This window comes from Martes martes, assembly GCF_963455335.1.
Source record: "Martes martes genome assembly, chromosome: 2".
Taxonomy (NCBI): domain Eukaryota; kingdom Metazoa; phylum Chordata; class Mammalia; order Carnivora; family Mustelidae; genus Martes; species Martes martes.
Genome location: NC_137889.1, coordinates 138,940,915 through 138,967,540, shown reverse-complemented (window position 1 = coordinate 138,967,540; position 26,626 = coordinate 138,940,915). Strand labels below are relative to the sequence as shown.

Genomic DNA, 26,626 nt, shown 5'->3' with positions numbered 1-26,626 from the left:
AAAGCTAAGAAGAGCTCCAGCTTGCAGGGGGCCTCCAACCTACTGCCCAGCCCAAAATTAGGAGACCCCAGGCAAGGGGTATGGAATGTTTTAGAAGAAAAGGTCTGTTTCAGGAGTGGTGTTTGAATGGCCCATGTGTGGGCTCATGGCATGGACAGTGGAGAAATAAAATGGAGGCTAAGGGTCCAGAGATGAAGGGGCGGGCCCCGGGCGTGTGAGCCTTCTCCTACAAGGGCAGTTACCCCTGGACAACAGGGTGCAGGCCGAAGGGGCCTCTTACTCATCTGCTGTGATTTTTGATGCCAGAAAATCATTCTGAAATTTTAAAAAATTCTAGTAATCATTTCTCTGCTTTTTGCTTCTGTGTTTTCCTTTAGTATGTAGTAAAGTTTCTTTTGAAAATGCCAGCGTGCTGCACCTTTTCTCAGGGGAGGCACGAGGAGGGATGGTTCCCTCACTTGCATGGTGGGGAAGCAGACACTCCCTGCGGTGTGAAGGTGGAGGCAGGACAGCGGCCAGGAAACTATCAGAAAGCAGCAGGGCTCAGGGCAGAGCTGGAAGGGCCACCCCTCCACCCTGGGATGACCTTTGAGGGGTTCTCTACATTCAAACTGTGCAGATGGCCTTTGCTTTCTGTAGCTCATGGGCTCCTGTTTCCTCTCCATCCCATGCCCAAATCCCACTATTGCTTAATAATGCACTTTATGGTCAAATTGTTTGGAACAACCATTTACCAAACATTCCCTCCACCCATCTAACCATTGATACATCCATTCAGTCATTTATGCTAGGCACAGTTTCTATAATGAACATGGCTGTCCCCAAACTCTCTGTAGGACCTAAGACTTCTGATCACATCTCTCCCACCTCTTGGGGGATTTGGGGCCCCTCAACCATGTCCAAATTCTATCTCCCAGTGGATCTGGGACCCCTTGCCACAACCCTCCATGTCCCAGTGGATCTGGACCCCTTCCCCTGGCCCCCATCCTCACCTCCTGAGGGATCTGGAACTTCCGGACCACGCCCAGCTCGTAGTACATCTGGATGCCACATTTGACCAGCTCCAGCTCTGTGCACTCCAGATCAGAGAAGTGGAACTCATAGATGTCGAACTTGGTGGGACCCGGCAACACTTCCTTCTGTGGGAAGGATTGTGGGGCTGAGGGAGGCAGGCTTTTCTCTTCCCCTCCCAGGATCCTTTGCCCAGCCTCAGATGTCCCAGGTTTGTGGTGACATTTGCCCTTCCAGCTGCTCTGGCCTGTAGCTGGCCACTCACAGTCCCTACCATGGGAACAGAGGTGTTGTCGGGGAAACAGGTGCAAAGACAGGCACATTGGGAGATCACATACACACACACACACACACACACACACACGGACCCAGGCATAGAGACATGCAGACAGCAGCAAACATCAGATAACATGCTCAGGCCTCCTAGGATTGAGGAAGTCTCCCCCGACCCTCAGGTCCCTCCAGTCTCCACCTGAGGGGTGGGAGTCAGATTCTGACCAGGATTGTCCCCAGCTCATCTTCCTCACAGTCGGCAGGCTCCTTCCCCAGGCGTTCCCTTGTTGGCTAAGAGAGAAGACAGCTGTGTTGAGACAGAGTGAGTGTCAGCTATACCCCTCATAAGTATGGGACAGGGTGACAGCATTGCCTACACCCCTCATGAGTATGGGACAAGGTGACATCAGGCACAAGACAGGAGTCCCAGCTGGAGCTTCTAGCTTCAGAGAGAAGTGACAGTGGCTCCCATTTCCTGTGTGTCCCTCCTTGCCTCTCCGGCACTGTTCTAAGCTCTCCACATGGACAACAGGGGGAGTCCTCACACAGCCTGACCAGGAGGGCTCTGACCAATCCCTGCTCGCAGCTGAGGATGCAGGGGAGGGACTGCCCCTGGTTGTGCAGCGCACGTAGGACTCCAGGGCTAGCCCAGCCCTCTGACCACAGGATATGCCCCGACCTCAGGGATGCCCTGCCTGCCCCCTGGGCAGGAAAGGGGACCAGGGCCTGACAGGAGTGGTACCAGGATCAGCTGGATTTCGTCCTTGTCACATCTCACGTGGTACAGAACCATGTCCTGGGCGATGTCCTTGCGGTTCTCCAGCTTGTTCATCTTGTCGTAGGTGTCCGTGTTCAGCACCGACCAGCCCAGGAACTGCGTGAGGGACTGCAGACACAGCGGCAGTGTTACCACCCTGTGTCGTGTGGAGTGTGGAGTGCTGCTCCAGTGCCCTGAGTGCTTTCAAGCGTTCTCCAGGGCCCTCACAGCTCCTCTGGTCCCACTCTCCTCAGGCCTCATGCTGATAAAGCAGGTGATAGGAAGGGTCTCCACATGGCTGGGTCCCATGCCGTCACACAGGCGTCCCTCCAAGGGCTGCCCCTGTGACACGTGTTTACCTCCATGAGGACTTCATCCTGCTCGTCAAAAGGCTTCCCGTCTTTCCTGTTGTAGAATGTTGCAACCCCCACAATCTCCTCCTTTTTGTTGACGATGGGCATGGAGAGGACATTCTTGATGACCCACCCCGAGTCGTCCAGAGGCCCTTCCTGCAGGGAGAGGTGTCCAGAGATGCCCGCTCCTCTGGGTCTGGCCCTGACTCAGGCCTGTCACCCAGCAAGCACCCATCTCATGTCTTCTGTCCTTAAACTGTGGTGACTGGGTCGCTCCTCCTCTTTGCTAACTCCCCCCATGCGTGAGAGCTCTATGTCCCTGGGTTTGTGTTGTGACTTCTCCCGCTAGACAGAACTGGGGCTCTATGCCCCCCAGGGCGGCTTCATGGTATGAATTCTGCGGGCACCCAGGATTCCCTGAGGGCAGCCAGGATCCCCTTCTTAGAAGGCTCCCATGCTCGCGGTTGTCTTTGCCGCCATGATCTTAATGTTGATAATAATTCCATTCTGCTGGGCCCCACAAAATATGCTGCTGTTCCCACGTCACATTCCACTGATACCTGGCCAGCGAAAGGTGGGTAGTGGCCAGTTCCTGGAAGAGTCTTGGAGACCACTTGACTCTTGGCCTCCTCCAGAAAAGAGGCTGCTCTGGTCATGTGTCCCCAGAGGAGGACCCAAGGGGCAGACTTGAAAAGCTCCTTGTGGCCTGGCCTCACCTGCCTACTCATAGATCTGTGCCTGGAAGTGTGTGTCTGCTGTGGTTAGCCCCTGAGATTGTGAGGTTGCTTCTTAAGGAGCGAAAACTAATTTGGTTCATCGTTTCTGAACCACAATATGTTCTTCCCTAAGTAAGCATACTTTCTCTAATAAATGAATAGATACCTGAAATTTGAACATTTCGTCGGCGGGGGCATTCATAATGTTACAGATCTGGAAGAGGATCAGGAAAACAATTTCACCTGAAGCAGCCCAATGTACGATAGGGTTCTAAAGACGACTATCCAGCCCGATGAGCTCTACGTAGGTGAGGCAGGGCAGCTGGGAGCTGGCAGGGGTGCACAGGCTGGCAGGAAGGGCCGGGGCGCCAGGCAAGGGAAGGGCCTCAGCAGACTCACAAAGCCACTTTCTGCCACGTAGGTTGGAAGACCACTGGCCAGGGCCCAGTGATCAGCTGGGGGTGTGCTGGGGGAGAGAGCAGAGGGTCAGATGGTGGGTGGGTTATTAGATGTGCATGTAGATTTTGGCAGAGTGTGTGTGTGTGTTAATGTTGATTCCCTTTTCTGAGCTCTGGGTGGGGTGGGAAGGCTAGCAGGTTGTGGACTCAGGGGGAATAAGAGGAGGCCAGGGGTGTGGTTTGGGGGTGTCTGTACTGTTTTATCCTTCCTCTGCCTATGCTGAGTCCCCTCACCCTGGAGGAGCCCTTTCCCCACTGGGGGCCCCACTCTTCAGTCCAGCCCCTGGAGCTCAGTGTCAGTCACCCGTCCTGCAGGCTTAGCGCCTGGATCCCAGTCCCTCAGTGGAACTTGCAGGATGGGGTTCTGACAGGCTTATGGGTCACATGGCCGTGCAGGTACAGAGCAAGGAATGGCCAGCACCTCTCCCCAGTGTCTCTAGTTTGGAGCCCTGACCTGCCCTCAGCCTAGCTGTGCTTCCCTGGAGTGGACATCCCCTCCTACCTGCCCTATGGGGTGTGCCTTCTGGGCGCTCCACCTGTGTGGGTGGCTGGGTGAGCTAAGATGAGACCCTGAGGGACTCAAAGATCAGTTATTGCTGACAGGACCACCTGGATAGCTCACCTGGACCTCTGGAAGTCCACTCTGGACATCCATGGTGCCTCCTTCCCCATCCCATTCTGCCTCGCCCTCCAGCATAGGGAGTAGCCCTGTGTGAGGGACCAGCCTGAGGCTGCTGAGCCATTGTGACAAATCCCCAAAGCCCACCCGGCCTGGGTCTGAGGGTGCTCAGCCTTCAGGTGATGCTTCTCCTAAGACTCTGGCACTTACGGGATGACCTTGATGTCTTCCTTGCCATGGAGGATATAGTCGATGACTTTGTAGAAGACGATTTCCTGCAAAATGGACCACAGCAGTCGGGAAGGGCTCCCTGGGACAGCTCCCCGGTGGGAACCTCCCTGCGGGTGAGAGGAGCTACCCAGGTGTTGTACTAGACGTGCATTTGCACAGAGCACACACCACACCCCCACAGTTACACACAACCTCAAGGCACACATGGATTTGCACATGTGCGCCCACACAGTTATACACAACCACACATGCACACATGGACATGCACTCATGCACCCACAGAGTTACACACCTCACATGCACACATTTTGGATGCCACACGCACCCACACACTTACACACAACCTCACATGCACACATGGATGTGCACACATGCACCCACATAGTTACACACAACCTCACATAACACATGGACATGCACACGGGCACCCACACAGTTACACATAACCTCACATGCACACATGGACGTGCACACCTGCACCCCCCCCCACAGTTAAACACAACCTCACGTGCACACATGGACAAGCACACATGCTCCCACACAGTTACACACAATCTCATGTGCACACATGGATGTGCACACATGCGTTCACAGCCCCACACCCACACAATTACATACAACCTCACGTGCACTTTATGTACACACACACAGACCATCACTGACACTCATGGGACACACAGTACACATTTGGTTTGCATTTGTCCTCATTCTGTCTGTGTCCCACTCAAGCCCACACACAAACTAGGTCCGGGACTCCTTCAAATGTATGCACACAACCTGCCCAGGCCAGTACACACATACACAGACACACAAACACTCAACTGTGGCAAGTCATGGTCACAGCCAAGCCATGAACAGGGACTCTTCTACACACTTGACCCACAATCCTGTGAGGAAGGCCCAGTTATCAGCCCCATGTGACTGGTGGGAAGACTGAGGCATGGCCAGGTAGGGTAGTGTATGCCAAATTGGGTGTACAATAGTGACAGAGGTAACTGCCCCTGCTCCCATGCCCTTTTCACACTGCCTTTCTCATGCCCATGCACGCAGGTGTGCACCCACATGTGCACACACACGTATACATGGTTCCACATGGGAGGTTCTCCAGTGATTTAAGGGTGGGGCAGCAGGAGGACAGATGCTGGTCGTCCTCACTGGGCTGATAACCCCATCAGGAGATCTGCACCCACCCCAACCTGGCCCCAGAGCATGGGCTGGAGTCACTGGGGACAGCAGACAAGCACTCAGAGACTGCCCTCCAGAGCAGTCAGGTAGGCAGCTGGCCCACAACCATCTGTCCCCAGAGTCCCACATCCTTCCTGTAGCCCTCCCTCTCCCACCCTTGGTCAGGTTGGCACAGGCCCCTTCCCCACTCTGGAGTTGTAGTTGGAGCCAGGGAAATCGAGGTACATGGGCTTGGTCTGTCCCCCCTCCACCATGACTCACACGGCCGTCGGGTGTGCGTGGGCCTGAGTATGGCTGGGCTTCTCCCATTAGCACAGGCCACACGTCAAAGAATTCCTGAGTAGAGAAGAGAAGGGACAGAGTTAGTGAGTCCTCACAGGAGCAGAACAAGGCTGGCCAGGAGTCCTGTGGAGAACTGAGGCCTCACCTTCTCCTTGGTCATGTCCAGGAGGCCCACTGAGTACCGGTCACAGTTCAGATACGCACGCACGGTGTAGAAGGCCTTGTGGAACTGCCTCTCGATGTCTGTCAGTTCCTCAAACACCTTGTTAGCTGACCACAGCAGCACCTGGGGGGGGGGCACAGCTGTGAGCCTATGGCCACACAGACACACCTGGGTGACAACGGCAGCACCTGGGGGGGCGGGGAACACCTGTGAACCTGCGGCCCTCCACACCTGGGTGACTACAGTAGCAGCTGGGGGGCACACCTGTGAGCTTGTGGCCACTCCTCACCCTCCACACCTATATGACCACAGCAGCACCTGGGGGGGGGGACACCTGTGAGTCTGTGGCCACACAGACACACACACACACACATCTGGGTGACCACAGTAGTAGCTGGGAGGATACACCTGTGAGCCTGTGGCCACCCCTTCTCCCCACATGTGTGACCATAGCAGCACACGAGGGGTGGGATACCTGTGGGCCTATGGTCACACACACACACACACACACACACACACCTATGTGACCACAGCAGCTAGGGGGCACAGCTGTGAGCCTGTGGCCATACACACCCCCAACACCTGTGTGACACCCAACACACATGTACACATGCATCTGACCACAGAGCTCCAGGGGGACACTGGTGATGGTACGCTCCTGATAGCATCTCCACAGATTCCCATCACCCATGGTTTCATCCAAGCACATGACTATCTGCTCCTTGACCCAGGTGCCCTGAAACCTCTTGGAAGGTAAAGCCTCCAAGCTTTGGCTACATCATTGCCACTCACTGTCTGGTGCTGGCCTTAGGCTGGGTTAGTGAGTGAAAGAGTGAATGCATTAAAATTTAAAGGCAAAATTCTGACCAACCTGCCTTCCCTAATCAGCCTTGAGAAGCTGGGTTTGAGAGCACGGATTCATTGCATTTTGGATGCCACAGAATGAGTTGAGAGTGATAGTTCATTGACATGCTCCATGAGGCCCTGGCCAGACCCTTCCCAGGACACTGACCCACAACTGAACACTAGGCTGCTGTCCAGGCTCACTGGCCAAGCTCAGAGGAACTCCGTGAGGCTCTCCCCTCACCTGCTTGGCTCGAGTTTCTCAGTTTCCCCAGCCACTGCCCAAAGACAGGTGCCTTCAGGCTGCACCACTCACAACCTCATGTATCTTCTGGCCTGTATTAAGTGTTCCCTGGTACCAAGCCTTCCCTGCCACCATGATTCTTCTTTGCATGGTTCCCCTTCAGCCAGCCCCTCTCAGGCCCTCTGCAGCTGCCACCCTTTGCTATCACAGGCAGGAATGGGCTCTGGAGACCCCACTTGCCCTGGAGTGCTCTCACCAGCAGGCAGCTTAATCCTAATGCTCTCCATTAGAGCACAAGGCTCGTGCAGACCTCTTCCCACCCACCACTCTCCATTGGTGGAAGAGGATTTCCTGGTAGCCTGGCCCTGCCCCCTCTTTGTCCATCGGTCTCCAAGGCATTCCCATGTGCCATAAGCACTCACTCTGACTGACCACGGGGCCTTTGTATAAGGTCTGTCCTCTGCCTTCACAGCACTCATTCCAGGGCTTCCTCATCTTTGAGTCTTAGTCTAAAGTCATCTTCGGATTGCCTGTCCTGAACACTTGCCAAACCTGATCCTTACAACACCCTATTTCATTCTGACCTCATAGAGGCACAATCTTGTTGTCTCCCCACTCCACCACAAGCTCCATGAGGTGGAGCTTTTCCATGGTTAGCAGAGTACCTCACACCTGTGTGTTTGCTGATTGCAGGGAAGGCTGTGAGATTCGAAGCTCTAAGGCAGACAGTCTGAATTTCAGGTCCTGGAGCCAGATGCTACGTGGACATCTGGACATGCACAGCAGGGGAGGGCAGGACTCTGTGTTCACTCATGCACTGCCCTGTGTCTCCTTCACCTTTGAGCTGCTGGCTTAGTGCCCCAGTCCTCCCTGGCTAATGGCTTGGATACAGAACTCTTTACTCTTTTTCTCCACATCTAGTGAGTAAGGGTGCTGGTCTGCTTCTCTTTAGCTCTGTGACCTTAGGAAGGTCGGCTAACTTCCAGACCTCAGTCTCCCCACCTGTAAAATGGGTATAATGATGTTTTTCTCTCAGGATGCTGGGAAGAATGGTGGAACAGGAGTCAGACTGTCAGAAGAGTGTGTGGCTTTTAGGAGTCCCATGTGTGAGTATGCATATGAGTGTGCATATGAATGTGTTAATCATCTGTGTGTCTAACTCACAGATATTCCCTGAGCTCCCCCTGTGTACAAAGCCCTGGTTAGGACCAGAACACACACCAGAGCAGTAAGAATGAGGGGAGGCCAGCTGCTTAGAGATATCTGGGACAGCTGGAGATCTCGTGGTCCTGCTGAGTGCAGGGAGGGGGTGTGTGTCGGGGCAGCACATCTAATTTTGAGCTGCCTGAATACTTTGGTGTCCAAAGCCTGTCCCCCAGGAGGAAAGACAATGGGGAGGAGGAGGCCTTGTACCTCATAGCATAGCACCCAAGGGAGACCCTTCCTGACCCTCCACTTCATCCCATCCTTCCCTCTTGGCAGAGCACCTCTTGTCACACCCTAAGCCTCCCCTACTCCCATCAGACCAGGGACTAGTCATCACGTGCTCGTCTTTGCTCCAAAATAGGTTCTCATTTGGCCCTGAGAAAATAGGAGCTCAGTGGGTCTGAAGTCAGGCAGCCTGGCTCACCGAGGGCCTCTGCCCTTCCTCTATCTTCCTGTTTCCTTTTTAGCTTTCTGAGTTGAGTCTGGCAAGTTGAGTGAGCAAGTGAGGTGGAACACAGCTGGATGAATTTTCATGTCAGCACGCACCTGTGTCGTCAGGATTTAGAACACCCAGTCAGCACAACCCCCTCCCCGTCCCTGCCAGGCTCTTCTGAGCTCCGGCTCTGGAGTGTTCTGGGGCTTCATCTAGGCATCTTCATGCAGTGCCTGTCCTGTGTCACTCTGGGGTGGTTCTTCCTGAATCTCCAGTGCTTTGGGCCTCCTGGACACCCTTGCAACCTGGGACCTTCTGAGTCTGCTCCTACTCATCCCATTCCTAGGATAGCCTCCCCCTGCTCCAGACTCCAGACCAAGGAGGTCCTTGACCCTGGCTGACATCCTCCATGTTGCTTGCTAAGGATTAGCAGGCCAGGACCCTCAGGGAGCAGCCATAAGGGTCAGGGGATAGGCCTCAAGCTTCCCTCCCTCTCTCCCTTCCTTCCTTTTTTCTTAAGCAGACTCTACACCCAGTGTGGAGCCCGATGTGGGGCTTGAACTCACGACCCTGAGATTAAGACCTGAGCTGAAATTAAGAGCGTGCTACCCAGGTACCCCTGGCCTCAGACTTTCAAGAGAAGTTAGAAACTCAGATTCTTAAGTAAAATCTCATCTTTAAAATATAGGAAATTTGTTGAGTCAGACTAGGACCTTGTGTGGCTCGGCAAGGGCCTCTGCCTTTGCCTGTCCTCTCTTTCAGGGTGCAACTCACACCTCATCTTCTGGACCTTGACCTCTCCCTGGGGAGTGGTTACCCCTTCTTGACCTTAAGCCTGTGTCTGCTGTCCTCCGCACACAGTACACCACCAGTGCCAGCATTTGTGATGTGAACCAAACACTAGGTGCTTGAGTGACCAGGAGCCATGGTCAGCTGGGTGCTGAGGTGTTGCCCTTCACAGATTCATGCTTCAAAATGGGAAACCTGGGATAATGGTGAGGGGTCCCCTGGTGACTTTAGAAATAAGGGGCATCCAATTGCATTCGGGGACAGACAACACAGAGGCCTGCAAAGCCTCTGGAAGGGAAGGCTGGCCTTTCGAGGCCCAACCTGACACTCACACTCCAGGAGGGCGGTGTCAGGTTGCCTGGGGTCTTGGGGAGGCAGACAGGAAATGTGGCCTGGTGAACTGCAGTCGGCCTTGGCTCCCAGAGCTCTTACTCAGTGGTGAGCTCCTGAGAGCTGGTTGTCCAACCGTCAGGAATTTTGAGGGCCAGTCATTAAACCCAGCCATTATTAAAGTTAAATGATGTGAGCTTAAAAATTAGGAAAATTGTATTAAGACAAGAGTATAAGTATGCAACCTCATTGTTTCCTTGTTATGTCACTATAGTTCAACATTATCCATGCTCCTGGGTTATTTATGGTGGAAAGACGATCTGCACCCTGGTGCATCTCGTCCTGACTCTGTGTCCAGCAACACCACAGTGGGGGCTTCACGACAAAGCCAGCTGGTACTGCCCAGGGTAGAGAGGCCTGCCAACCCCTCCTTGTTGTTTTCTGACCCACTTGCTCTGACTTCTGAGTGTTTCCACTTGTCCACATGACAAGAATATGAGGCCAGCAGTTGAGCACACATGCTGTCTCTATGGCCTTCAAAAACTGTATTGTCCTGGGAGGGGACAAGACTCTGGTCTTCACACTGAGCCAGCAGGCCATGGTCACACAGGCAGCCTAGAAGATCAGAGAGGCCAGAGTCCTCACCAATGGGGCCCTTCATCTAACTTTTGGTTCAATCTGGACTGTTGGGCAGTGGGAATCATTCAGCTAAAACTGGTCAGTTTGATGCAGTAGATCAGGGAGAAATTCCAACATCCCTGGCCAGAGCTAATGTTTACCTTGTTGCTTCTATTGCCTCTGACCAAAGCGGCTTAGCTTCTTTCAGGAAGGGACTGACAGGAGCCCCTGAGTGGAGCCTGCAAGAAGGGTGGTCAGTAGTTCTTGCCTGGAGGATGGAGGACTGGTCTGAGGGACTATAGCCCTGCTGAGGGGTTGTTAGGACCCTGGAAATCTGCTGAGGTTTGAGGAGGGCGGGGACAAACTGTGCAGGAGAACTGCTTTAATTCCCAGGTGCCTGCTTTCCTGCAGCACAAGGAGGAGAGAAAGAAAGGACCAAGGACCAGGGTTAACTGGAAGCAGTTTGGGTGCCAGTCTCTAGTCACTGGCTGAAGTTCGGTCTCTTTGGAAAGAAAGGTAGATCTACCTCTCTAAAAAAAAGGGTTGTGAAGTAGAGCCCCATGCTTTGTGTAAATTAATTAGGGTTCTTAAAAATGTTGCTCATAGTACGAGGTATCAGAAACAGCTTTCTACCTGGACTAGGTGATGTCTGAGTAGGAAATCAAAGCACACAACTAGACATGGACGTCCACGGTGGAGCTCTCACTTCAAGTACGTCTGTACATGCGTGTGGTCTGAGCAACTGGAAACAATGCGTTTCCAGACAGTCCGTGTTCCCTAAGCTTTGGCAGTTCACTTCCTGGAATGATACTTATTACCTGGTTTAGATCTGGGATAGCTAGACGACAGAACAGACAAAAATCCCTGAGTCTTAGAATTCACTTCTAGGTGGGGGCAGGGGGATCTAAAACATGAGCAGCATGAACCTCCATATGGCTTGTTACGCGGAGATGTAGGGAATACAGAGGAAATATAGGAGGCGGGGTTAGGTAGGGAATGTGGGGCTTGAGCAGGGATACTCAGGGCAGGGGAGATCTCCCTGCAGAGGAGCCACAGGTGTGTGGAAACAGTGTTCTTGGCAGAGGGACCTGCAGGTATAAACGGGGACAATGGCTATGGGGGACAATAGCTGGGATGGAGCACGGGGTGGGGAGAGACAGAAGCAGGGGAAGAGGACTGCAAGGGAGTCCCTGAGGCCACCCAGTGACATGACCTAAGTTTTCAAAGTACGGCTCTGACTGTTGAGTGGGGGTGGGCTTGACAAGGTGCAGAAGGAGAAGGATCCTGAGATGCGTCCATGATCTTGGCAGACCGGGCCCTGATTTGTGTCTATAAAGGGGAGCAGTCAAGTGGGGGTAGTTGGAGAGGGAAGTGGAGGCTCAGTGACACGACAGGCAGAGAATTAAAAACCTGGCTTCCCCTGAGATGTGACTTTCCTGGACGGAACTGCATTCCCTTTCCCCCCACCTCTGGGCAATACCACATGGGGGGAAGTGTGTGTGGTGGGACAGGGCCAAGAAAACGCTCCCAGACTTGCCTCTCTGAGGCCCACACCTGGGATGCATGGGATGGGCTTTGAATCCTGGCCTGAAGTCACTGTTTTGGAGATGCTGCTGATAAGAACTGGGGAAATGTCCACACAGCAACTAAGTTAAGGGGCCTGACTGAGAGGAAGCTGCATTATCCATTCCTGGGAGTAGAGGGGCCTACAGAGCAGGGACAGACAGAACGAGAGCACCTCAGGACATCAGCCCCAAGGGACGGGCTAGACCCTGCCACGTCAGAGGGATACATGGAGAGGGTGTTTGAAGAAAAATGGCAGGAAACTCCCTGAATTTGATGAAATACATAAATATCAACACCCAAGAAGCTCAAGACACACTAAGACACATTATAATCAAATGAAAGCCAAGACAAAGAACACCTTGCAAACAGCGAGAAAAGTGACTTGTCACATATGAGACATCCTCACTAAGGCTGTCTGCAGATTTCTCATCAGGAATCTTGTTTGGAGGTCAGAAGACAATGGGTTGACATAACCAAAGTGCTAAAATTAAAAAAAAAAAAAACCTGTTCACAATTGAGAGAGAAATGAAGACATTCCCAGTTAAATAGAAGCTGAGTGCATTGGTCAAGACCTGCCCTGCAAGAAATGTGAAAGGGAGTCCTGCAGTGGAAATGATGGACACAAGAAAGGGACTCACAGGTGTATAAAGAAATAAAGATTTCAATAAAAGTAAATACATGGGCAATTAGAAAAGTTAGCATTATTGTAACAACAAAAGCTAGAAAACATTGCTGAAATGAATTAAAGAAGGCATAAATAAATAGAAAGACAGGCCTTAGTCATGAATTGGAAGACTTAATATTGTTACAATATCAATATCACCCAAAGGGACCTAGAGATTCAATGTAATCCCTATCAAAATCTCAATGATGTTTCTGCAGAATAAAAAAAAAATCCTAAAATGCATATGAAATCTCAAGGGCCCTGAATAACCAATCTTGGAAAAGAAGAACAAAGAGGAGGACTCATACTTTCTGAACTCAAGACTGGTTACAAAGCTACCTTAATCAAAACAATGTGATTCTGGCATCAAGACAGACAAATAGATCAATGGAATAGAATAGAGAGTCTAAAAATAAACCTGCACATAAATGGTCAAATGATTTTCAACAAGGGCTCCAAGATCATTCAGTGGGGGGAAAGTTAGTTTTTGAACAAATGGTGTTGGGAAAACTGGATATCCCTGTGCAAAAGAATTGAAGTGGATCCTTAACTCACATCATTCACAAAAATTAACTAAAAATGAATGAAGGACCTATAAGACCTATAACTATAAAACTCTTAAAAGAAAACATAGGACAAGAGCTTCTTGACACTGGGTTTGGCAATGGTTTCTTGGGTAGGGCAAGAAAGACCCAGTCAACAAAAGAAAAAAAATAGATAAATTGGGCTTTCTGAAAATTAAAAACTTCTGTGTGTCAAAGGTAAAAGGGCAACCCACAGAATGGGAGAAAATATTTTTAAATCATATATCTCATAAGGGGTGAATATACAGACTATGTAAAGAATCCCTAAAACTCAACAACAAAAACCCAAATAACCAGATTAAAAAAAGGGCAAAGGACTATAATAGACATTCCAAAGAAGAGACACAGATGGCCAATACTCACATGAAAGGATGATCGATATTACTAATCACTGGGACAATGCAAACCAGAACTATAATAAAGCACCACCTCATACCCATTAGTATGGCTACTATAAAAACACCCAGGAAATAACAAGTGTTGGAGAGAATGTGGAGAAATTGGAACGCTGGGCACTGTTGGCAAAATCAGCAAATGGTGCAGTCACTGTGGAAAACAGTATGAAAGTTCCTCAAAAAATTAAAAATAGAACTACCCTATGACCCAGCAATTCCACGTTTGGGTATGTACTCAAAAGAACTGAAAGCGGGGTCTCAAAGAGATGTTTGTGCCCTCATATTCATAATAGTGTTATTCACAATAGTTAAAATGTGGAAGCAACCCCAGTGTACATTGATGGATAAAAAGGAGAGCAAAATGTGCTCTATCCAGATAACAGAATATTATTCAGTCTTAAAAGAAAGAAATCTGGACACCTGCTACAAAATGGATGAACCTTGAGGACTTTAAGTTAAATGAAACAAGCCAGTTACAAAAGGATGAGTACTGTATGATTCCCTTTATATGAGGTACTTTGAATAATCAGAATCACAGAGGCAGAAAGTAGAATGATGGGTGCCAGGAGCTGTGGACAAGGGGAGTTAGTATTTAATGAGGCTAGAGTTTCACCTTGGGAATATGTAATGAGTTCTAGAGATGGATGGTGTGATGGTTACACAATATGAATGCAATTAATACCACTGAACTGTAGACTTAAAAGTGGTTAAGATAGTAAATTTTATGTTAGGTGTATTTTACCACAATAAAAATAATTAGGAAAACTGTAAAGAGAAGGAGAAATATATACTATGCTAACACCAATCAAAAGAAACCTGCAATGGCTGTTATCAGTTGTAGACAAAGCAGACTTCAGAAGAAGGAACATTATCGGGGTAAAAAGGGACATTACATAATGATACAGGGGGTCATTTCTCCAAGGAGATAACATCTTTAGTGTGTATGGACCTGACTATAGAGCATCAAATTACATGAAGCAAACACTGATAGAACTTGAGGAAGCAAGAGGTTAAGTCCACTAGTCGGCTGACTTCCATATTCTTCTTTCAGTAACTGGTAGATCTGGCAGGCAGGAAATCAGTACGATCTCTGCATCCAACAACAGCAGAATATATGTTCTTTCAAGGTCACATGGAGCACCCACCAAAATAGACCATATTCTGGGCCATAAAACATACCTTTGTATTATCATACTACAGTAGAATTAAACTAGAGATCAGAAATTAAACAGAAAAGTAGTTGGAAAATTCCAAAATATATGAAACAGAACTCTTCTAAATAATACATGGGTCAAAGAAGAAGTCTCCAAGGAAATTTATAACGAATTTGAAGTACATGAAAACAAAAATACAGCTTGTTGATGTTTGTGGGATGCTGTGAAAGTGGCACTTAGAGGCATGCTGACAACATCGAGTGAACATAGTAGAGGAAAAGCAAGATCCAAAATCGATAGTCTAGTTTCAGGAAACTAGAAAAGGAAAATCAATTTAAGCCTAAAGCAAGCAGAAGGAAAAAAATAAACACTGAGAACAACACTAGGCCCCAAATGTAACAACTTAGATAAAATGAAGTTTTCAATGCCTTCAAAGACACAAACTATCATCACCCATATAAGGTGAAATAGAATCATCTGAACAGAATTGTATGTATTAAAGATATTGCAATAATAATTAATAATCCTCCAAGAAGAAAGCACCCTTCCTTGATGAACTCATTGGTGAATTCTATTTAACATAGGTAGAAGAAATTATGCCAAATTCACTACAATCTCTTTCAAAAAATAGAAGCAGAGGGAACTCTTCTTAACCCATTCTATGAGGCCAGCATTACCTGATACCAAAACCAGATAAAGACATCACAAGAAAGAAAAATTACAGACCAAAATCTCTTATGAACATAGATGCAAAAATTCTTTTTTTTTTTTTTTAAAGATTTTATTTATTTATTTCACAGAGAGAGAGATCACAAGTAGGCAGAGAGGCAGGCAGAGAGAGGGGAAGGGGAGAAGCAGGCTCCCCGCTGAGCAGAGAGCCCAATGCGGAGCTCTATCCCAGGGTCCTGGGATCATGACCCGAGCCGAAGGCAGAGGCTTTAACCCACTGAGCCACCCAGGCGCCCCTGGTTTTGGTAATATTTTACTAATAATTTTGGTATCAGGGCGCCTGGGTGGCTCAGTGGGTTAAGCCTCTGCCTTCAGCTTGGGTCATGATCTCAGGGTCCTGGGATCAAGCCCCGCATCGGGGTCTCTGCTCAGCGGGGAGCCTGCTTCCCCCTGTCTCTCTCTCTGCCTGCCTCTCTGCCTACTTGTGATCTCTGTCTGTCAAATAAATAAATAAAATCTTTAAAAAATATATTACCAAAACCAATCCAATAAAGTATAAAAGTAAGTATAATCCATGAGTAAGTATGACTTATTCCAGGTCTACATGGCTGGCTCAACATCTGAAAATCAGTATAATCCACCACGTCAATAGGCTAAAGAAGAAAAATAACACGTTCATATCAATTGATGGAGAAAAAGTATTTTATAAAAATCCAACAATCATTCAGAATAAAAACTCTGCCAAATAGAAATAAGCTTCCTTAGCTAGACGAAAATTCTATAAAACCCTTCAGCAAGCATCAAACTTAACGGTGAGAAACTAGATGTTTCCCTCCTAATATTGGAAATATGTCAAGGATGTCTCCTCTCACCAGTCCTATCCACATTGTACTGGAATTCTGCGCAAGTACAATAACATAAGAAGAAATACTATGTAGAAAGATTGGGAAGGAGGGAATAAAACTGTCTTTGCTTGCAGATGACATGATTGTCTATGTGAAAATACCAAGGAATCAATTTAAAAAACCTTCCTGGAACTAATAAATAATTGTTTTAAGGTCACAGGATACAAGGGTAACGTACAAAAGTCAGTCACTTTTCTTTATATCAGCAATACATAATTGGAACTTGAAATTAAGAACACAAAACCACTTATATTAGCATAAAAATAAAATGCTTAGGTACAAATTAACAAATGCAGTCCCAGTTAAAACACCAGCAATCTATTTCGTGCGTATGGCAAACTGATTTTAAAGTTTATACGGAAAGGCGCCTCCCCTGACCCATGGAATAACCAGCATAATACTGCGGAAAAAAAGTTGGAGAATTGATATTTCTGATTTCAAGACTACAAAGCTATAATGATCAAGACACTATGGTATTAGTGAAAAAATAGATGCATAGATCAATAAAGCAGAATCGAGAACCCAGAAACAGACCTGCACAACAGCATTGTGATGAAGGAATAAAGGCAATTTGGTGGAGAAAGGAGAGTTTTGCAAATTTGATATCCATATGCAAACAAGTGTATCTAACTCCAGACCCTACAGCTTTCATAAATACTAACTCATAGACCTAACTATAAAACTCCTAGAAGATGACATGGAAGAAAATTTGGATGACCTTGAGTTCGGTGATGAAATTTTTAAAAGAAGTTGTTATTTTGATTCCAGTTAGTGAAACCCAGTGCTGTGCTAGTTTCAGGTGCACAATACAGTGACCCAGCACTTCCGAACAACACCGGAAGCTCGTCACCACAAGCGCCCTCCTTAGTCCCCATCACCTGTTTCACCGCTCCCACCCCTGCAACAGTCAGTGTGTTCTCTATTATTAAGAGTCTGTTTCTTGGTTTTTCCCCTTACTTGTTTGTTTTGCTTCTTAAATTCCACATACGAGTGAAATCCTATGGTGTTTGTCTTTCTCTGACTGACTTTGTTTAGGGTTATACTCTCTAGCTCCACACATGTTGCCGCAAGTGGCAAGATTTCATTCTTTTTAAAGGCTGAATCATATTCTGTCTCACATCTACTTTATCCACTCGTCTGTCTTTTGATGGTCATGGTAATGAGTTTGAAGATGCAACTACACTTTGTGAAGGAAAAGTTAGTAAGGTGGACTTCATTAAAATTTAAAACTTTTGTTTTCCCAAATGCACTGTTAAGAGAATGAGGAAACAAGTTATATCCTTGGAGAAAATATTTACAAAACACACATCCAGTAAAGGGCTTGTATCCAAAAATTACAAAAACTGTAAACGATAAGGAAACAGAAAACTAATTTAAAAATGGGTAAAGATCTGAACAGACACCTCACCAAAGAATAAGATACAGATGGGAGATAAGTATATGAAAAAACGCTCAATAATATGCATCATTAGGGAATTGTAAATTAAAACAAAGATCAGATACATCAATTAGAATGACTAAAATCCAAGGAACTGACAGTACCAAAAACTGACGAGGTAGAGGTTGTGGAGCCATCGGAATTCTCATTCATTATCGATGGAATACAAAATGACACAGTTGTTTTTTTGGCAGTTTCTCAGAAAGTTAGATACAGTTACACTGTATCATCCAGCAGCTGCACATCTTGCAGATGACATGATATATATATCTGGTATATACTTGGCTGAACTGAAAACTTATACACAAACCTGCACACAAATGTTTATAGCAATTTTATTCATAATTGCCCCAAACCGGAAGCAATCAAGATGTCCTTTCACAGGTGAATGTGATACATCCGGACAATGGAATATTATTCAGCTCTAAAAAGAAATGAGCTATCAATCCATAAAAAGACATGGAGGAGTTGTAAATGCATCTTACTAAGGGAAAGAAGTCGATCTGAAACAGCTGCACACTGCATGGTTCTCACTCTATGACATTCCGGAAAAGGCAAACGGGTGGAGGCAGCAGAAGGATCAGTGGCTCCCAGTGGCTCAGTGGTGGTGGGGAGGGAGAGACGAGCGGGTGGGGCACAGGGGAGTTTTAGGGCAGTGAAATTATTCTGCAGGGTACTCTAACAGTGTAGACCTGTCATGATGCATTTGTTAGGTCTGTAGACCTTTACTGCATGAACAATAGACCCTACGGTACCGCAAGGAGACCGTCCTTTAGCAGGCTGGGGGATTCCACGAAAGAATGCAGACTCTGACTAGAGAACCAAACTGTATACACTTGGAACCACCTCACTGAAGGAGGTGGGGGAAAGAGACTGACTGAAGCATTTTTCAAAATGAGCAAAGTCTTTAAGACTAATGAGAAAAGGGGTTGCCCGTAAACACTGTCCTCTGCTTGATAAAACTGTCTCCAATGGGGGATGGGGTAGTGGTTCTGTTCTTGCTGTGCCCATACTGGGACTGAACAGTAACGTGGATGAGTGGTGGAGGAGGGGAGCCAGGGGTCTCACTGTCAGAGTGGAGACCTGCATCCCAGCAAGTGGGGAAGCCAGAATGATCCGTGTGGTGACAGGTCATGCTGGAAACACCAGTAAGAAGGCAAGTCTAACTTCTGTGGATTTGTGCTTACGTGTAGAACTATTTGCAGATGTGCCCATGCACAGGCTCGTATGTACACCCCAGTAGCCAAGAACACACCCAGTGCCCAGATTTCTGCTTCTAAGACCACTCCCCAACTAGAGCAGCGGGCTCCTTGGGGAACTGCTGATTCCAGGGCCAGATGGGAAATATACAAATGAGTCTGGACTATCTGGTTGTCCCAGAAAGTACGGAGTGTTCAACAGCCCCCACCCTGGAAACCAGCAAATTCACCCATCCACCAACGAAACACACAGAAAACACCCCAGAGTGACGGGGTTGACGGGTTTTGTTAGGTGGCCTGAGAATGGCTACAGTCAGAACACACTGAACAACAAAATTAATCAAGTTGACCAGGGTTATAACCTAAACACCCATGACTCCAGAGGGATGTAAACAAATGATAATATAAACGATTAGAAGTGTGAAAGGAGACACATTTCTGGTGGAGAACCCTGTTCCGGCAGCGTGGGGCTCACAGTGACTTCCCCCTAAAGAGAACAGTGCACCTTGGGTCCTTTCTAGAAACCAGTCTCACAGACCTTCACTGCTCCCTACTTGGCCCGAGCCCTGCCTGACCAACCCCCAGCTGTGCCAGCACTTCCTCCAAGGCCTCAGGCCATGTTCTTCCCTCTGTTCGGGGTACCCTCTCGTCCTCCCCCGAGGGTCTTCCCACTGCCCCTGCTGCACAGCCATGGCCTGTGGGAGGTATCGCTCTTAGGCTTTTATTTTCTTTCCCAGTCAGTGGGGCTGGCCTATGGTCAGAAGATACCCTCAGGGGATCCCAGATCCCTGGCTCAGGCTGCTTCTTCCATAGCTGGTGGGTCAGAAGGAGGAACCCAAATAGCCTTTGTAGATGCTGACACAAGCAGAGGAACCTCTCATCATTTTAAGCAAGTTTATGGCAGGTGGCCAGGACGCACACAGCATTTGCAGACGGAACAGAAAGTGGGGAGGGCGTGGAGTGACCAGGTCACCCTCCACATCTTCTAAGGCTCAGCCTGGAGGCCACATCTTTTTTTTTTTTTAAGATTTTATTTATCTACCTGACAGACAGAGATCACAAGTAGGCAGTCAGGCAGGCAGAGAGAGAGGAAAGGAAGCAGGCTCCCTGCTGAGCAGAGAGCCCTATGCGGGACTTGATCCCAGGACCCTGGGATCATGACCTGAGCCGAAGGCAGAGGCCTCAAACTGCTGAGCCACCCAGGCACCCCTGGAGGCCACATCTTTATAGCTTTCCCAGCTCCAGGCCCAGAGGGACAAGAGCTGCCTTTTGGTCCTCTCCCAGGGCCCACACACTGTCTTCCAGGCCTCCAGTGGGGTGGAAACTGAGGTAGGAGGACACAGAAGGGACCTACCTCCTGTGCCCACCAGCTCTGTACCCACTCCCAAAACACAAGGCCCCACCTTGCTCCCATCAGGCCCCACACCCTCCTTGCTGGGAGAGAGGTGGGGGGAAGCAGATTCCAGCCCTGGAAGCAGTGGCGATCCTGTGCAGCTAGGGGCTGAACCCCCCAGGGGACTCTGCCGCCCGGTGGCAGAACCTCTGTCCCCGTTGTCCATTCGTCATTCACCCCAGCCCCTCCCGAAGAGGGTCTGCTGCAGCTTCTAAGGAGGGGTGGTGTCTGCTGCATTTGCAGGTGCCCACACTCACCTGGGTTGGGGGCGAGTCAGGGTGGGCAGAAGGGATGAGAGAGCCAACCTCTCCTTGGGTCCCAGCTGCACGATGGCCCCCCCAACACTGTCTCCTGGCAGCGGGCACCCTCGCAACATCACACCACAGCCATGAAAAGCCACAGGAAGCCCTGCAGCTGCGGGTCTTGAGCCCCCCAGGCTAAGTACCACATTGTCTCTGTCCAGAGAGACTGGCACAGGGGCGGGGACCCACTTGGATGTCCCTGAGGGCGGGCTGGGGCGGGGCGGGTACCTGGCCGCGGCGCGTCTCACAGTTGTGCAGGTAGCTCAGGTGGTAGATCTTCAGGTTTAAGGTGCCAAAATTCAGGTACTTCAAGAAAACCTGAAACAGACATCACACCAACAGCAGTTAGAAACCCTGGTTTTTAGCAGGTGCCCAGGTGTGCAAGGCTGGAGAGGCACCCAGCTGCCTGGAACAGGATACTGATGTCAGCATACACGGGCCCGTACACGTGAGGAGACATACAGATGTGTAAAAGGGACACAGAGATGAGCTCAGCGAGCTAAGCTGAGGAGAGGTGTGCACACAGACACCGGGATAACACACACGTGCCCATCAGACACAGGATAGACCCAGGGACAGAGGTGGCCCACGCACAGGGGCTTGCATGCTCAGAAGGTCCCCAACACTCACATCTTCGTCTTCACTTGTGAAACACGGGCCGTCAAGCTTGTTCACGGCCATAATGACAGCCACAACGTCTTTGCCGTTCATGATGGGTGTGGCCAGAATGTTCTTCGTCACATAGTCCGTCAGCTCATCCGCAAAGGGGCTGAAGTGGGGACACTGGGTAGCAAGAGGAGAGAAAAGAGAGGTCGTCAGTCTGGGGAGTCCAGGCTTCCCTGTCCCCGGTGGGGGCAGGGCTAAGCTCCAGGCCACCGCCCAGGCCAGTCCTGAGCCCCAGGTGGCCCTGCCCCATGCATCAGGAGCCCAGGCAGTGTAAGAGCACATGGCCCGTGGCCTGTCCTTGTGGCTCCAAGTGGGGGGTTAGAGGCCAGAGTGGCTCCCCCCATCGGAGCCACTAACGCCAGCCCTGGATCACAGACTCTGCTGAGTCCTCACAAGGCCTGGGCTGTGGCAGGCCTGGGTCCTCCCACATCGGCTGTCCTCTGGCCAAGCCAGCCTCTTGGGTACCTCACCCATTTGCCTGTCCATAAGCCCCTCTTAGTTCAGGCTTCCCTCTCCTGTCTTCACCTGCCCTGGGGTCAGCCCCCACAGGCCAAAAGTGTGTTGGCTGAATAAAGGGTTAGTGTGAGTCAGGGTGGAGGGTCCTCTGCAGGTCTCCCGGGGCTGTGCTCCAACGAGCGTCTTCTCTATGAGGCCACGTTCCCCACGTGATAAGGCATCTGCCCACTTGTGGTTCTCAGGGCAGGTCCTGCTAGTCTCAGAGTTGCTTCCTGGGCCTCTCCTTGATGGGGGACTGGTTGAGGGGCTCTTAAGTTCCGTCTCTACAGGGAACAGGCCCAGGGGATGCAGTGTTACCAGGACGAGGCCCCTTCCGGTGACTAGGACTCTGCCCTTTAGGGTGGATGTGACTCTAGCTCCAGGCTTCTACTCCCTGGGTGCTGCTATTTATTTACACGAGGCCAAAGTGACCCTTTGCAGAGCTGTGGGGGACAGCAGAGTTGGACTGCCTGGGTTGGAGGCCTGGACCTCCAGCAAGGACGGGATGGGCTTGTGCCCCTCTCCTCACTGGTCAGTTTGGGTTGAGTGAGAAAGCCCCTGTAAATTCTACCTAAATCTGTGATGATTATTTGTTGTTGAAGGAGCTCTTTTGGGTTTACTCAAGGACTGTCGGTCCTGGATGACTGACTCCATGTGACCTCCCGTGTCTTCTCTGAGGCTCGGCCTCCTTGCAGCTCAAGGACGTTGTGTCCACTGTCCAGCCTCCCTTGCATGGGCAGCTGGGCCAGAGTTCAGGCCAATAGGAGGTCAGAGGAAGCCTGCTAGGGACAAGAGCAGCCCATGCTCTCGTGAAGGGGTGCATGTGTCCGGCGCCCACTTGTCCCCGTTCCTCTCCTGCCTGATTACACCACCTGTAGCCACAGGGCACCTGACATCAAAGGGAAATCCATACGGGATTCCCGGAGGCGGCAGCGGCACCAGGTTCTGTGACACAAAGTGAGAGCTTGTGCGGGGCCCTGTCTCGCCGCCTCACTCAATGGCTGAGCGCAGGCGTGTTTCAGGGCTGTTTCCTTGTGCCCACATTCCAACGTTTGTGCTCTCTGGTCACCTTCCTGGCCCCTGCCACTTTGGGGTTCTGTGTCTTGGCTGCGCAGCCCGGTCTCCTGGCAGGCCCTCAGCTCTTTCCTTCCTGCCCTTCAGCTGCTCCCATCTGGGGTCCTGCACAGTGCCCCCTGCTCCCAGGTGTCCCGCGCCCTACTGCACAGCCCCTCTTGCACCTGCCACCCTTGGGCCTTCACCCCATGGCCCATGGCTGGAGCCTCTTGGTGTGTCTGGAGCAGCTCAGCAGCCCTCACACCCTAGATGCATGGTGAAGGGAGCATCGGGAAGGTCCAGAGCAGGTTCTGGCCAGGAGCTGTGCTCTCTGAACAGAGTCACCCAAGGACTGGGATCCCCTGCATTCCACACCCTTGTCCCCTGTGCCTTTTCAGCCCCCCGCCCTGCATTTTCGACTCTGCTGTCTCCATATCAAGGCTCCCACCTGGCTTCTCTCCTGATTCAGACCCTGCAGTCCCAGAGCCCCACTCAGAGCCCCAACCACCTTGGGGGCAAGTGGGCAACACTCCCACTCCCAGAAGCCCTGGAACCACAGTGTCAGAGTAGGAACAGTCCCAGGCCCATTGCATTTAAGCCTCATTCACAAAACATCTGCGCTCTTGTGCCCCCATTCCAGGGCTTGGAACCCACCCACCACCCCATGGAAAAGGCCCTGCTGTCACCTTGGCACCTCCCTCCCCCCAGCTTCAGTAAGTCTAGGGGTCCTGTGACTGCTCTGAAGTGCCCCCAGCCCTGGCCCCACTGCCTAGACCCTCATCATTGTCACCTGCAGCGCCCACACACCTGTTGGCCCATATGTGTTCTGCGGGGTCAGCCTGGTGCTGCTGCCCTCCCCCCTCTTCTGAGCTGGCCTGAGTCCCTGAGCTGCCCCACAGAGCTGTGTCCCCAGTGACACTCCAGCCTCCTTTGACCCCACAAGAGCTGCCTGATACAACTGGGGTCTGGACGCCTTGGAGACATGCAGGACCCTCGTGATGGGCTGTTTCTGGGCCCACAGCTCTTTGGAAGGGTGTCAGACACTACACAGAGCCAGGACCTGGGTCTGGTCCTGCTCAGCAGCTTGGGGACCATGGCTGAGCCATGTCCCCTCCCCAGCCTATCAGGGCCTTCTGCCTAGCTGCCTTACCATGAGCCCTCAGGGGTCTTAAGAGCTGCGAGGTGGTGGTAGGGTGATGAGGCAGCCCCTGGTGTCCTCCTCCGTGCTGCCTGCGAGGAGGCCGTGTCCCCCAGGCACATACTACTCTCCAGAAGCAGCCCCCATGCTCTTCTCATCCAGCGAGGAAGGTGCTGGAGTCTCAGACAGAGCAAGGTGCTCTGCCTCAGTTTCCTCTCTGAGGATAGCATGAGTCCAGGAGCCTGACACGTGCAATACTTAGGTCTTCGTGACCCACTTAGTGGAAACTTGCTTTTTGGTTGATTTGACTCTGCTGTCAGTTCCACTGCATCTGAGATCAACAAGACCCAGCAGAGCCCTGAGGGTTGAGGCCAACACTGTGCCCCTCATCCACTGGGGAGAGATCAGAGTGGGCTGTCCTGATAGAGGTGGAAGGGTCTCGAGAGGTCAAGGCCTCAAGGATGGGAAGGGCACAGGACCTAGAACAGCCCTGCCACCTGAATCTGACCTCACACAGCACAGGCTTGGGGGTTAGCCGGAGGATAGACCCCTGGGGGCTCAGGAGTCCGCCCAGACTCTGAGAAGGGAGGGTATGAGATAAAGGGAGAGAAGGGGCCGCGGAAGTCCCTCAGTGCACACCCCCCTACACCTCTCCCGGCTGCTGGATCCCTTCTCTTCCTGGGAGCTCATGCTACCGATACTCAGATGCATGGGGTGACCTGTTTCTTAAAATGGAGTGAAGATGAAGCTAATCCCAGAGATTACTATATTCAGGTCGCTGGACCCAGGGTTGTTTAGAGCAGATAAATTTAAGAGGATTGCAATCACTTCCTTCCCAGGCCCCAGACGCCTGGGGGATGTGCACGTGTCTATTTGTCTCCAGGGACTAGGAGATGGTGACTGTTTTAGGAGAAGCCCATCCTGGGGGCAATCCCTTCTGGATTCCTTCACAGAAAGTGGAAGGGGTTGATCCAGCTCAGGGCTCCTGCCTCCCCCTTTCAGAGGCGGGGAAGGGAGAGGAGGGGAGAAGCCAGTGGCTCCTGTTCTCCCCCAGCAGCTGCTTCCCTCGCCTTCTTTTTGGAGCCCTTCTTCCCCATGCTTACCTTGGGGTCCTCTGTCCCTCACACACACACATCCAACAGGTGCCTCCATCCCCCTAGCCCCACCCACCCTGGTGTCCACCCCAGGATTCCTGAGCTCCTAGTGAACTATCTCCACACTCTTCCTGCCTCTCCCCAACCCATCAAGACCCTGGCCTCCTGAATCTCAGCTCCATGCACTGCTGTCAATCCTTCCCACCCAGCCTGGACCAGTCCTGGTGTCCCTGCTGCTTCTCCCAAACCCCCCGACTTGCCTGCACCAGGAAGCAGCATGGTCTCATATGGGGTTGTGCATTTTGGGTTCTGGAGTCCATTGGCCCTTCCTTTCTGGGCCTTTGCTCCAGCCCCTGCTCTGACCCCTTCCTCCCCAATCCTCCATCCTGGGACCTGTGGGTCAAGCAGGGCCCACCCTGATCACTCTCCCAGCCAGCTCCAGGCTGGCTCCCTTCCTTTCTGCAAGCTCTGGCCCAGCCCACCCCACATCCCCCCTGCCCCAGGCTTCCCTCCTGAAAGCAGAGGTCCTGACATGTCTTGCCGGCTGACCCATTCCATGGGACCTGCAGGGACTCCTTGTCGACCCCACCAGTCGTGGCCCAGAACCCACCTCGGTCACGTCCTTGATGTTCACCATCTTCTTGGTCTGAGCCACATGGCCCACGACTCCAATGTCCAGCGGGAAGACTATCTCAGAGTCAGGGGGCACCAGGCAGTCCTCCAGGACACTGTCCGGCTGCACACTGAAGAGGCGCGTAGCCAGCTCAGCCACGCCATTGCGCTGGCGGTACATGAAGAGGCTGCAGCGGTCGGCGTGCAGGATTGTGCAGAGACGCCTTAGGATCTTGAAGACCACACGCTCCATGTTCACGCTCTCCTGCATGTCCTGCACCAGCTCAAACAAGGCTGCGCTCTCCTCCACCTGGCACAGCTCTCGGAAGCTGGTGCAGTCTGCTGCCTGCCCATCTTCGCAGGCACCAGCCACATTCTCGGGGCTCAGCTTCTTCCCAAAGTACTCGTCTGTGAAGCTGGGGTTCTGGTCGAGGAACTGCTGCACCTGCTCCTCACTGAGGCTCATGGTGTCCCACTGCCTGTCCGGGAGACGTGGCTGGTCCCCAGGCGCATGCAGACTCCCAGCAAACACTGTCATCAGCAAAGCCTTTCTTAGTGACGATTACTGAGTCCTGGGAGGACACCAGCTGACTCACCCATGCCTGCCCCCCTTGGCTTAGATCCTGGACTTTCCACCACCCGCCCCTGGGAAAATCAGACCCCCTGGAATGGGAGCAGGTGGGTCACAGCTCAGGGGCTTCTGCCTGTGATAGGGGTCGTGGACAGCCAGTGGGGCAGGCCCTTACACCTAATCCCATGGAGAGGGTAATCCTACAAACACCGTGACA

General features: G+C 51.0%; 1 protein-coding gene across 1 annotated transcript in view; it reads right to left on the bottom strand.

Annotated features, from left to right (window-relative positions):
* The window catches only part of PDE6B (phosphodiesterase 6B), a gene marked incomplete at both ends in the record, with an annotated part of 32,786 nt that extends 6,482 nt beyond the window's left edge, over positions 1-26,304 (bottom strand). Inside the window, 12 exons of the mRNA XM_080830806.1 lie at positions 993-1,139; positions 1,510-1,575; positions 2,027-2,170; positions 2,401-2,550; positions 3,277-3,324; positions 3,510-3,576; positions 4,398-4,462; positions 5,865-5,939; positions 6,031-6,171; positions 21,009-21,098; positions 21,411-21,563; positions 25,837-26,304. Of these exons, the coding sequence (XP_080686932.1) occupies positions 993-1,139; positions 1,510-1,575; positions 2,027-2,170; positions 2,401-2,550; positions 3,277-3,324; positions 3,510-3,576; positions 4,398-4,462; positions 5,865-5,939; positions 6,031-6,171; positions 21,009-21,098; positions 21,411-21,563; positions 25,837-26,304 (1,614 nt within the window). The remainder of the gene's footprint in view (positions 1-992; positions 1,140-1,509; positions 1,576-2,026; positions 2,171-2,400; positions 2,551-3,276; positions 3,325-3,509; positions 3,577-4,397; positions 4,463-5,864; positions 5,940-6,030; positions 6,172-21,008; positions 21,099-21,410; positions 21,564-25,836) is intronic.
* Between the last annotated feature and the right edge of the window lie 322 nt (positions 26,305-26,626).